Source organism: Bacillus rossius, chromosome 12 (genome assembly GCF_032445375.1).
Source record: "Bacillus rossius redtenbacheri isolate Brsri chromosome 12, Brsri_v3, whole genome shotgun sequence".
Classification (NCBI taxonomy): domain Eukaryota; kingdom Metazoa; phylum Arthropoda; class Insecta; order Phasmatodea; family Bacillidae; genus Bacillus; species Bacillus rossius.
Genome location: NC_086339.1, coordinates 34,400,763 through 34,413,892, shown reverse-complemented (window position 1 = coordinate 34,413,892; position 13,130 = coordinate 34,400,763). Strand labels below are relative to the sequence as shown.

At 38.9% G+C, this 13,130-nt stretch overlaps 3 protein-coding genes across 4 annotated transcripts in view; 1 reads left to right on the top strand and 2 right to left on the bottom strand.

Moving 5' to 3' along the window:
* LOC134537828 (aquaporin-1-like) overlaps positions 1–3,961 on the top strand; it is a 42,457-nt gene extending 38,496 nt beyond the window's left edge. Inside the window, exons 6-7 of the mRNA XM_063378678.1 lie at positions 1,034–1,173; positions 3,615–3,961. Of these exons, the coding sequence (XP_063234748.1) occupies positions 1,034–1,141 (108 nt within the window). The 3' untranslated portion in view covers positions 1,142–1,173; positions 3,615–3,961. The remainder of the gene's footprint in view (positions 1–1,033; positions 1,174–3,614) is intronic.
* Positions 1–8,673, bottom strand: part of LOC134537826 (endonuclease G, mitochondrial) — a 91,171-nt gene extending 82,498 nt beyond the window's left edge. Inside the window, exon 1 of the mRNA XM_063378676.1 lies at positions 8,089–8,673. Coding sequence (XP_063234746.1) covers positions 8,089–8,328 — 240 coding nt within the window. The 5' untranslated portion in view covers positions 8,329–8,673. The remainder of the gene's footprint in view (positions 1–8,088) is intronic.
* Positions 8,674–11,178: 2,505 nt separating this feature from the next.
* Positions 11,179–13,130, bottom strand: part of LOC134537823 (pendrin-like) — a 51,969-nt gene continuing 50,017 nt past the window's right edge. For both annotated transcript variants that reach the window (XM_063378671.1, XM_063378673.1), the window contains one exon: positions 11,179–11,599. In XM_063378671.1, coding sequence (XP_063234741.1) covers positions 11,466–11,599 — 134 coding nt within the window. In that variant the 3' untranslated portion in view covers positions 11,179–11,465. The remainder of the gene's footprint in view (positions 11,600–13,130) is intronic.

The following is a 13,130-nucleotide window of genomic DNA, read 5'->3' as shown; positions in this document are numbered from 1 at the left end:
TTCCCATGCAACATTTCACATGCCAGTATATCTCCCGTATCACGCAGTGCTGGCCTGTGTTTCATTTGTATCCCCTTGTACACTGCACGGCTGCTTAGATTAGCGCGCTTTGCAGTGCCAGCTCACACATCCCATCTCGCTTTGCGAGACAGCGTACCACAATTTTTTGAGGTGATAAAATGGCTCCCAGCTACTTTGGCATTCCCCCCCCCCCCCTTTTGAAAGATAAAAATTTATCTCCATAACAGCGGAATTTTTGTCCTCCTCTATCCCTATGTGTAACTTAACTTTGTCTTCTGACACTGGTATTAGTCTGACAAGATAATTTGTGCTGCAGGTGTTCTGGGCAGGTCCGATATTTGGATGTCTTGTTGGCTCTTTCATGTATATATTCATCTTTACTGCTGATAAGCAACTGCAGCAATGAGTTGTCTGAGATGAGGCTTTGTATAAGGATGTGTTGGGTCGCAGAAATCATGGGTGGGCTCCATACTTCGAGCTCTCATTGGTGCCTCCATGTACACCATCTTCGTGGCTGATAAGAACTTGCAGCAATAAGGAACCCCATTTGTCTGATACCGAGGTTATTATGACAAGATGTGTTGTGCCACAATGTATTGGGCCTGGCTGATATTTGGATATGTTGTTGGTTCCTTCACGTACATCTTAATCTTCGCGGTTGTTAAGAAACTGCAGTAATGAGGAGCACTAAGTCGTTGATATAAGGTTTATTGTAACAGCTCATGTTGTCTCGCAGGTGATAGGGGCAAGCCTTATGCTAGTTGGTCTCGCGAGTGACTTATTGTACACCTTCATTTTCCCTGCTAAAAAGAATCCGCAGCAATGAAGAGCAATGATTGTTCTGTACCAGCAATATTGTGACAGAATGTGTTGTGTCGCAGGTGTTCTGGGCCGGCCCCATACCGAGTGGTCTCACTGGTGCCTTTGTGTACACCATCTTCGCTGCTGATATGTACCTGTAGTAATGAGTAGCCGCTAGTTGTCTGACCTCGGGGTTATTGTTGTGTCGCAGGTGTTCTGGGCCGGCCCCATACTGGGAGGCCTCGTTGGTGCCTTCATGTACACCTTTATCTTCGCCGCTGATGCGAACTCGCTCTCTGAGGAGCCGCGAGGGGTCTGACACAATCTACACGTTTTTGGCATTTGGCTAAGGTATGGTAACAAAAATGCTTTTCTGTACTGTTAATTTTCTGCTTACATCTTCTAATAAATGTGGTCGAATAATTCTGGATGACTATAATGACACTTAAAACATTAAAATTACAGCCATTTTTTATCCATTGGATGGCTTGAGACACCATCAATTATTATATTTATAAAACTGGTTTTAACAATTTTGGGATGTTTCACATAATCAGCCAATCAAAATGGTTCATTGTGGTAGTGGAAATGTCTTGCGTTTCCTCTTAATGACTTCTTATAACAGTGAATAATCATAATATATTAATATGTTATAATGTTAAAAGTACCAAAAGTGTTTATATTATTGACAAAGTTTAAGAAATTGAACAACTAGGCACAAGCATAAAAATTAATTGAGTATTCAGAAATTACAAAAGATATTTTGACTCGGAAAAAATTTTAATGCGCTCTCATATTGCAAGTCATGTTGAATTTCAACAACTTGACCACGCTCATTACATTTAGGCATGGGTAGTGGTACATGAATCGTATGCACGTTCAATGCGTGATAAAATACATGAGTTAACATGAGTTACGCCCTCTAAAAAGACCCAACACAAAATAAAAATACCCTTACCTCAAGAAATTTACTGTAGCCTACTCCCGCACGATACTTGCACTGAATAAGAATTGATACAGAACATATTTACGAGAAATATATATATATATATATATATATATATATATATATATATATATAGAGAGAGAGAGAGAGAGAGAAAAGTAAGTAAACACGAAATAGTTTACATTAACACGCAAATACATAATAATTTATAATTTATAAGGAAAAATCATAAACAGTTGTGAAAATCTCTTAAGAAGCAAACAATAACAGAAAGAGCAAAATTACACAAACTACCTGTTCACCATACTACAAAATACATGTAAAAACAGCTGCTACCCTCATGCATGAAAACAATCAATCTGAAACATCCTCAGAGAGAGTCGATCCTATGAAAACCTGGTACGAGAATCCAAGAAACCAAATATCTCGATCGACCATTCTTCGGACAGCCAGGTTGCCAACTAGCAGCTCAACACATGTGAAACACTGCAAACCTCCAGCTTACCATCCCTTCTCCAAGCATGTAAAAAAAACACTCCCTCGGGAATCTCTTATTGGCGGGCAGACAGGACCCAGTGCAGAGACCAGTTCCATTCTTCCATACAAACAACAATTCTATAATTCACTTACAGCCCTCACAACGAGGCGGAATCCTTATGTTTTGTTTTTTAAAAAAAGCGTGCTCATTTAGTAAAGCCCGGGGGGAAGGGGGTGCTAAAATCATTCTTGACCCACCTGTTATCCATTGTCGTAAACTAAGAATCTGGGGGGACGGTCGAACACACATGTATTTGGTAACCAGCCAGCCACCAACCTCCCAATAGCGAGGAAAGCTATCTTCGAAATGAAATGAAATGAAAAAAAAAAAAAAAAAAAAACATTCAAAATAAAAATAAAAAATATATCATAGTCAACAACTATACAGAATACAACTACAGCCCTCACTCTCAAGCGGACCCCACACTCTATTTCCATATACTCTTTATTCTACACACAAATAAAAAAACGGGGGTTGTCTGTAAAGTCGGTTTACCGACAATAATTTTACGTGATAACGTCATAAGAAAACATTGATGAAAAATTGCATACTTTTTAATTTTCAAATATTATTTACAGTTTTTTTCAAGTTTAATTTAAATAATTTGTTTAAATATAATCATGAACAATTAGTTATAGAAATAAACTGAAATTAAATCAATGTCAATAAATTGTTAATTTGAAATGACGAAATTGGACAAATAATAAAAAAAAATTAAATTGTTGCTTTTAAAAAGCCCGCCTTAACCTGTTTGATATTATAGAAGATTTTCTCGCAAGGTGGTTGGCCGGTTCTTGCACGTTCGGCTCAGGCGGAACGTGACAATTAGTCATGCTTTTTCGTGCGTGCAGCCGGCGTTCATCGATTTATAAGACGTTATCACGTCAAAAAGTGTAGAGTGGATAAATAAAATGTTTGTACATCTATACCTTCCTCATTCAGTGACCATGCTTTTTTCCGAGAAACGATTTCCAGGCCAGCTGTGTGTTAAAACTTTGTAGCATTGGCTGAGTTTAGTGGTTGGCTTGGTTTATCTCATTATCGTTATGATAATCACGAGAAGTCCGTCTGTAACTTTGAAAGGGTGTATCCTCTGAGAAAACCCTAATGATTAAAATATTGAAATAAATTTTGGTACATACAAAATTCATCAAATATTATATCATTGATTTATACTTCATAGTCTCGTTGACTTAAAAGTATTTGCATTAATATAATAATAGGTATATGTGATTTGTAAATTATTAAACTTACTTTTAATTTTAAAAAAAGGTTATTGTTTTAAATAAAACTTTTCTTTTGTTTCAGATGGTGCATATTAGGCAGAGAGCTAATGAATTTTCGCTCGAAACAGTTTCATTATTAGTTTTGAAATTCTAGAGCAAACGATACTTCGTTTGTTGTAATTTTGTAATTGGATTACTATTATTATAAATTATGTTCATGTACCTTTACTTTGTGAAAATTGTCTGCCTACAAATCAAATAATAACTTCACCTGTTCACCTATAGCCATAAGTATCGGGTAAACAAATTAAACATTTCACTCATTGGAAAAATTACTTGGAAAAATCTTATTCATATTTATTTAACATTGTGTATCCTAAGATACAAACAGCCCGATGTGTAACTCACTGACTGACCAACTCACTGACTTAATCACTCGCTCACTCATCTATACTTATTCTAACCCACTTCCAGACGAGCTATAACTTGAAATACTTATTCACAGGCGGTAGATATTGACCCATAAAAGATAGAAAAATTTCGAAAATTTTAAATTTCGAACTCCGAAAAAATTAACTCGACTAGGCCATCAAAGTATTGTTAAAGAATCGATATGGCCACACCATTTTTAGAGATGATGAACAATCTTCTAAACGATACAGACACGAATGATTGCTCTATACACATTTACTGGCGACAAAACGCTACATCTTATTGACGATAAAAGTCACTAGCTAGAAAAATATCGTGACGCATTTTTTCTCTCGCTGTTTTCACCATAGGACCAATGTTTGTTTATTTGTAAGCCATGGCTATGGACTAAAATAACACATGAACACAGACAAAAATAAGTTTCTCTCTTCTGTGAGCTAAATATTGTTTGATGCGGATAGGTATTGAAAAACGTAGCGTCTTTAACAATTTAAGCTGAAACTGAATGTTTTGTGTGTGTGCCATGTCTTAAAAATATAGTGTGCTTTTTTTTTTTCCTTTTCTATAATGTTTACGACGCTACTAAAAGCGTGTATGGATTTTGGATAAGATTATTTTACATCTTAGGAACAAAAAAGTTGGAAGTTTGGCACACTAAAATGTTAAACAATTCGATTTCACTGCATGTTTCACGTAAACGTGTAACGTTACGTGACGTTTTAAGCCATGTTTGTCAAAATATCACTTTAATGATCTACGTTATGTTTTTTATAAATCACGAATCAAGGCTAAAAGCAAACGCCATAAAACTAACACTGGTAGTGGTCTATAGTCAAAAATTATAAAAATTTTCAGTTTAAATTTATTACCAACAGTTTAACGTTTGGTTAAATCAATGTAAAATTTGAATTAATACTATTTAGTTGTTTGTATTTACTTTTTTTCCCTTAATGAATTACGTTGTGCAGAGAAACGGTTTTAAATTATGAAAAATGCTCGAACTTATATGTTTTTCCATTAATTTATCGTGTTAATTTACTTCCTGTTATAACATGTATGAGATGATTGTTACGGAAAAGGTTTGATAACGTGTGACTGATCTATCTCTTAGAACAAATATGACGATTCTTGTCTCGTTTTGGGATGTAGGCTTTACAGGCAGTAAACAGTTAAATTAATTACAAATTTGAGCTGAATTACCAGAAAATTTTTTGTGTCTTAGTAAAACTGAGATGACATTTATTTTCTGTTGGGATTTTGGCTGTTGAGGCACTTATCATTTAAATTACTTAAAAATATGTGCGAACTTTGTATGGAAACATTTCTATTTGCTTTCGAGGATATATAGGTAAATTAAGCTGGAAAGTATTCCGAAATGTATATACTTATTATGCGCATACACAGTAAAATAATTGTTTGCTTTTACAAAAAAAAATGTTTGAATTCTAATTCCTAAAGGTCGCTAAATGTTGTATATTTTAGAACACACTTCTGTAGAATATATTAAATTCATGGTGTTATTCTACAAAATTAATATGATACTAGAAAAGCACAGTTTTGCGATCTCTAAGTATGGAAATCTCATAATAAGTTTAAAATGAACAAAATTATTATTGTCTACTAAAAAAAATATTTTACTGTGTATAGCTGAAAACGTTAGTGTGAGTTTGTGTGTTCTCTTGATTTGAAAATCTTGGCATCCTGAAATATTCAAAAACATAGGAATCCTTATATGTACTGAAAAATGTTATACTTTTTACTAATATAAAAAATATATATTATATATAGGCATGGACGCAATTCAACAAAGTGTTTTTGTATTATTTTTGGGTTGCAGTAATATAAAGACGTTACACTATTTAAAAAAATATTGGAGAAATGATTTGTTTGATAAATATATCTGTAAAGCAATATTCTTTAATAAAATAAATAATATATACTGTTGCAAGCAAGGTTAGGTGTCTATGTAAATCTTTTGTCTAAATCATCATTTTGGTTAATTAGTTTCCTGCGCCGGAAATTAATATGCGGTACGTTAAATTTGCGTCGAGGATTTTATTACGAAGTGTTTTTTTTGTAATGCTTCTTCAAAAAACAGACGTACAATTTTTTTTTCTTTCATAAATAAGTCTTTTCTCAAAAGTTGCTCATCTACGACAGTTTAGATTGCACACTAACATCCTTAGAATTATTTAAATGTAAATTTCTTTATATTTGTTCATCTTTGCTGTAACATAATAACCAGGGTGACATAATTTGATTGTGTTAATTTCCTTTGTCTTTTTTACTTTAGGTACGTGATTGAGTTGCCCTGCTCAAAACATTTCATATCAAAACGAGATTTTGTGAAAATTGGCCGCGAGTTCGTGAGTGAACAGTAATAAAGTAATTATACTTACTTGTGGGACTGCCGAACTCAAGAGTATCTCAGTTTTGTTTGTATCTCTCTTTCTTGTGACCACGAACCTGTTCGGTGTAAAGGAGAACTATTTCACATTTTTAACTATTCTTATTTTAGGCAATACACTCTTAGCTCAACAAAAAGAAGTTAAATTAACTTGATATTTAGCGTTGTTCGTTTTAATTTCGTACATTGGCAATTTGATGGCCGACATAAAAGTTGGCTGCCCTGCGCGGTGCTGTGATTCAGCTGAAATCTGCATTGGAATCCAGCGATGCCAACTTGGGGGTTTTCTCCCCAAATTTATGGGTAACCAAGATGTAATTCGAGTTTTTTTAGGGGGCACATTTATTTAGGGGGATTTTTTTAGGTTTTTTTTCTAGCGGGTACCCTACATTATTTAAGAAATTTTTTGAGGGCATGAAATTAAAGTGTATATCTTGAAAACAAAATGAAAAAAATAACAACACAAGTGGCGCTGGCTAAATTTCGCACTACGACCACCAACAACTTGCTGGTAAAGAGAATTCCGTTTTTACTTTTAGCGTTCAACGTTTTCACGTTGTAAGTTGTTTGGTTCGCGAGTTTTATTGGGTTGCAAAAAGTCGTTTATGTTTTTCTGTGGTGACAAGGAATAAAAAAAACAGGAATAATAATTATTCGTGATCAAATCTTTTCCAGAATGCAAAAAAAAATATTAGAAAAAATAAACAAAATGTTGGGAGCTCGATCCGGAACTTCAAGGTTAGTAAACATGTATTCTTTAAACCGAAATTAAATTCGTACATATATAAAATTGTAGATACTGAATGTTATTTTTCAAAATTATTATGCTCTGGGCAGAAAAATAAGGAAATGTAAGGTTCAAGAGAAAAAAAATATATATATTTGTTTTAGCTCTCAAACAGGATTTTTTGATCGAAATCTAGGGGGATTTGAAGTTGGTTCTAGGGAGAACACTCTGTAGGAGTTGGCATTACTGTTGGAATCGTCAGTGCAAGGCTAATGAATCCTCAAATCGTGTCACTGTCCCCCGTTGGGACAGCAGACAGTGACAGTCCTTATGTCTTATCAGGAGCAGTCTTATTTATCCGCGGAGACGCAACCATTATAAAAGAAAAACATCAAAAATATGTTCAACTCAACTACGCAAATATCTGGACCGCTTACCCATATTATAAGATCGCGAGCCCTAAACAACAGCAGTGTAAAATTTAAGAAGGACCTAGCAATAGCAATAGCAATAGCTGAAATAACACAAACAAATTAAAGTATAATTTGTTGGTTCCTTTTTACTTTTTTGCTAGCGTCGGCATACAAAATAAAATATCGCCGAACATGAGTAGGTATTAAAGTTCTCAACTTGCATACATTTATATTTAAAACATGTAAAATAACCAAAAATATAAAATATTAAAGCCCTATTTTGTATTTAAAAAAAATATATTTTTACAATAATTATATACGATGTCGTTTTCTTACTACTCTTTTAAAACGTTCCAAGTTAGTCTCGTTGGGACAGCCGTCACACCAAAAAATTATAAATGCAACTTTAAAAATAATTGTAACTTGCAAAAAACAACCACAGTTTGCTCCACGAAAGTTTTCGGCGCGGACTTCAAGTTACCGAATGTACTGACAGACCGGTCATCGTTAAACCACGTGCACCACGCAATATTTCTTGAAATCGCCGTCACTAGAGTTCTACCAGCTGGTCACTTACATGGCAAGTCGCTGGCCGGCGCGCCGGTGATGCGTGAGGGTGTAGAATTGCGACCCGCAATTTGACTACTGCAGCTTTCAAGCAACCATTTGCCTGGCTGCTACACAGACGTCCCTCGTAGCAACAGAAACACCAGGGCTTGCTGTGTAAAGAGAACGTTGTGCTACAATTTACGAACTGCAGCCCGCTGACAAATTTAGTGAGAATTTGTACATCACTTGCAATTGCCGCGTGGCGCATTTTGCAACAAAAAAAACTTTAAAAGTTTTACAGCAACACTTTTCAGTAAGCACCATCCTTACGTTAATACCCGGTTAAACGCACGGTACACCCGGAATTGCATGACATTTTTATTACGCGAGCTCTTGCTTCACGACCGCCCGAGGCAAGAGTGACTTCTCACCACCTGTCCTCGGCTTAGCCGCCGCTGCGCGCCAAAAAAATAGTTCCAGTCTTTCACTTTTCTTACTTCTTTAGGCATGCCAAAGTGTGTGTATATATATTCTGCCCATGGAAAAAATAAATAAAAAATAATACAACTAGTACAATTAAAATATAACATAAACTTAACAAAAAAAAACATTAAAATCTCCGAGTCTATAGAATATTCCCGTTAGTACGGCGATCATGTTGCCAACCTGATGGTCTCAAAGAACCATACTACCATTAAATTGAATCGTAGCAAATACATAAATTATTATAAAACTTAACTTAAATATTAACCTGAACAGTTGTTTTATTCGCGTGATTGGAGGCACTGGTCTCAGCCAGTGATCACTTGCCCTCAGTTCCTGGATCCTCGGCAGGTCGTCCACCTGGGGGAGGGGGGGTGTGTTTGTGGGGGGGGGGGGGGGGTGGAGGCATCAGGGACAGTACAGTGGGAAGCCCAATATGTCCATCAAGTTCTGTCCCTGCCCGAACACGCCCGAATATTCACCTTCGGCCAACCTCGGGTTTATTTATACATATTTATATTTCTCTGTTTATTTTAATGTAGCTATACTAACCTTACTAACCTTCCATAGTGTTTTAAAGTGTTTTAATGTAGATAACCTAACCTACCACTTTTAATATTTGAATTCATTTTTCCTGCGCAAAAATAAAACAAATCCCGAGGTTGGCCGAAGGTGAATATTCGGGCGTGTTCGGGCAGGGACAGAACTTGATGGACATCTTAGGCTTCTCACAGTACAGTAGCGCCTAGTTGTATCCGTGCATACAGCAGACTTGCTGGCAGGTTATTTGGCCTTAAGGAAACTCAACGAGTTAGTAGCCGGAGAAGAGCACGAAGGAAAATATTTTAACACATTTCTTTACATTGGTGTCTACAAGGGGGGGAGGGGGACTTTGAGGAGAATCATGTCAAGAACAAAGGCGCGCAGCCAATACACAACTTAGCCAAACGTAAAAGTTGTTATGTGGCAGCCGGAACAAAACAAAAAAGAGTCAATTTAAATCGAAACACTACATTATCAAAGTGTGGCCACTACGTACCAACATAATAACTCTAATGTGTATTATGCGGCCATGACTCATCCCGAAGACACTTTAAAGCGTCGGCTCTTGTAGCAAAAACCAGGCTATCGTGCGCATGCGCCAAAATCAAGGGAAGGGCCGAAGAGGAGGGAGCAGAGGGGAAACCAGGTAAGCCGGAGTGGGGGTGGTGCGGAGTTAGCCGATGAATGAAGGGGGGAGGGGGTTCGGAGAGGGGAAGGAAAGACGAAGACTGAAACGCCATGAAGTCTTGTTTATGCTGCACAGCTCAACAGGACACGATGTATTAAAGTGCACATTTCTACATTTGAATTTGTCTACCTCCCCTGCTTGGGTAGGAGCGCAGAGTTAGAGCAGCAAGCGGAATGGAGTTGACATGGCTCCCCAAAGCTGACCAGTCTAGAGGCCAAGAGGCCAGTGTCCATGTCACAGCAGCACAAGCCGAGCCCACCGGGAGAGTCCGCTGGAAACACACAGGCTGCCTCCCTCAGGAAGCTAGGCAAACCATCTGCGTCAACGTCCTAATTTAAATGTGAAGCCATTCGAGAAAGAGATGCTAGTTAATGTTTCCAATTATTGACGTGACAACGTCTAATAAATCGATGAACGCCGGCTGCACGCACGAAAAAGTGTCCCGTTATGCACATGTTCCCGTTACGCTGTGTCCCGTTACGCTCATTGTACGCTTGCGCCGCATCTATCTCTCTTCCACTCGATTGGAACAACCATAGATTTGACTTTTTCGAGGCACATTAAACTTGAAACACTCCCATTCGTTTCCTACTTTTCCTATCATCGTCCTATCCTTAACAGAATAACACAGATTGCAAGAAGTTAAATAGCAAACATGTATAAAAGTTATAGTTAAAATAATCTCTTCTTTTGAAAAGTAATAAACATATTTGAATTAATGAGTGCAAATAAAAGTAAATTTATCAATTAAATTGTAGATTTTATTTCACTCCTTTGTATCCATACAAAATAGTGATAATTCAATAAAAATGATTCAATTTTATTCATAAAAGTATGCAACCATTTCATCAATGTTTTGTTATGACGTTGTCACGTTAAACTATCGTCCGTAAACCGACTTTACAGACAACTAATTTTGTTACATTGTATCTATATTTCCAAGTATCTCTAAACCTACATATGTTGTTTTGAAAAAAAGAGTATTGAAATAATTGTCTAATGCATTTAAGATTAAAGTTTTAAGAATGTATAATTATTTTTACTAATGCATAAAAAATTTATATAATCAATGTTATCCAAAATTTTATTCTGTGAACATGTTGAGTGTTTTTGAAAAGAGTAGAGATACAGCTTCTAGTTTACAGTCGTATAAAACTCTGAAAATTATATCGACACTAGCTGACGTACTCGGCGTCACCCGGGCTAAGGGCATAGTGAAGAGGTTTGACTTTTAGTCAAATTAAGACTGACAAATGCCACAATGCAAAAGCCAGCGTCACGCGAGAGCTCACAGTCAACGAGGACGCTCGTGGTTTCGTCGACCAGCAACCTGTCATTTAGTTCTTGTTCAACATATTGTTCTTAGCGAGTCCCTGAAATTCCACGAATTAATTGCACAGCAACTTTGAGATAGGTTTATTTATTTATTTTTTTCCATTCTACATGGGTCATGTTGGTTATTTCAATATAAGCAATTCCATTGTCTGAAGGGACATCCCCGTGTATTTTGTCACTGCAGAATTTTGTTTGTCTTCTGGTCATGAATTTTGCTGCCCGACACTCGACTTCATCCACCACGCAAGCGATCGTGACACTGGACACTCGCGCGACTTCCCGCCGCTGCAAGACCGCGAATGCTAATGACGAGTTGTAGATGCAAAAGAGTGTAGAAGGCCGTGACCAGCTCGACTTCACGCGCGCGACAAGCGGCTCTGCGTCCTGTTCTGGACGTACAAGATGGCGTCGTGCACGGTGGGGAAGATCTTGAAGGAGGCCCTGCCGTCCCCGAGGAAGCCGCACTTCTTCAGGTTCTCGTACACGGGGCCTGCGGGCAGACAAGGCGACCCCTGCCCGTCACTCGGCTGGCGCGGTGATCACGCAACCCAGGGGCGCAACAACTAAATTTCCAAGGGGGGGGGGCAATATACCTTTTTATAAAGAATCATCGATCCTCCCTATTGAAGCGGGGGGTCCGGGGGTCCTCCCCCGGGAAAATTTGTATTTCAAGGTGGAAAATGGTGCTATTTAAGCAGTTTTATTATCTAAAAATTGATTACGCAGCACTTTCTTTGCCCCCGTTTGCCCCCACTTCAAGGTTTCAGAGGGGGAGGGGGGCAAAATACCCTTGCCCCCCCTGTTGTTGCGCCCCTGACGCAACTCCTACATGTTCGGACTCCTCCTCGAGACGAATAGCTCTCCGTAGCTCCAGACAACCGTGTGTTCGTGTGGAACACACCGGGTTCTGGCCATCAAGTTCTGCATTCCACTGCGAGCAGGATGAACAGACATGGATAGAAAAAAATGGTTATTTGGAAACTTACATAAGCTACCCGCCATATAAATGGATACTCACTCTAGCTGCCTACCAGGTAGATGGACACTCACTTGAGCTGCCTACTAAGCTGATGGACACTTACACGAAATGCCCGCCAGGTAGATGGACTCTCACTCTAGCTGCCTGCCATATAGATAGATACTCAGACGAGCTGCCCGCACAGGTAGATGGACACTCACACGGGAGGCCCACCAGGTAGATGGACTTTCATACGAGAGGCCTACCAGGTAGATGACTTTCACACGAGAGGCCTACCAGGTAGATGGACACTCACTAAGCTGCCCGCCAGGTAGATGGACACATTCGAGCTGCCTACCAAGCTGATGGACACTTTCACAAAATGCCCGCCAGGTAGATGGACACTCACACGGGAGGCCCATCAGGTAGATGGACTTTCACACGAGAGGCGTACTAGGTAGATTGACACTCACTAAGCTGCCCGCCAGGTACTGTGCCCGGCAGTTATCTTAGCGTCTGAGCTCCCTAGTCCTGTCTTGGGGGGAGGGGAGGGCGAATAGAAAGCGATACCCTATTGTCAAGGTCAGCGGCCAGGTTTGTACTAGCAGCACAGAAAACATTCGGCACGTGACTTCCTACACTACGTAAGTCTGGTGGGAGTGGACTTGACCTATCTGGCAGTGGCGCTGGAGAGCAGGTAACCGGGCCTAAAAACGGGCTATAAACTGCACGGCGAGGTTTCCCTTTTAGCCTTGCAGTCGGTGAGGAGATTCAGGCAACCCCGAGGTCTCCTCTGCCTGCTCTAAGGTTTCCACACACCGATCAGGAAGGTGATTGTCGTCTGAGGTGTCGGAACTGTTGCCGGTTCTAGTATCCGAGACATGAACCATCAAGCCCGCGGAAAGGGTGTGTGATGCGATTATATAGCCTCTCCACATCAAGTGGCAACCCTCTGCCTCCACGTTGGCACCACTGTTGGGGGAGGATCGTGGTGACTAAGTTGGGAGGGTTCCCCAACCTCTGGTCATAGCACCTCTCTAACTAAAGAGGGCGCTGCCGGGTC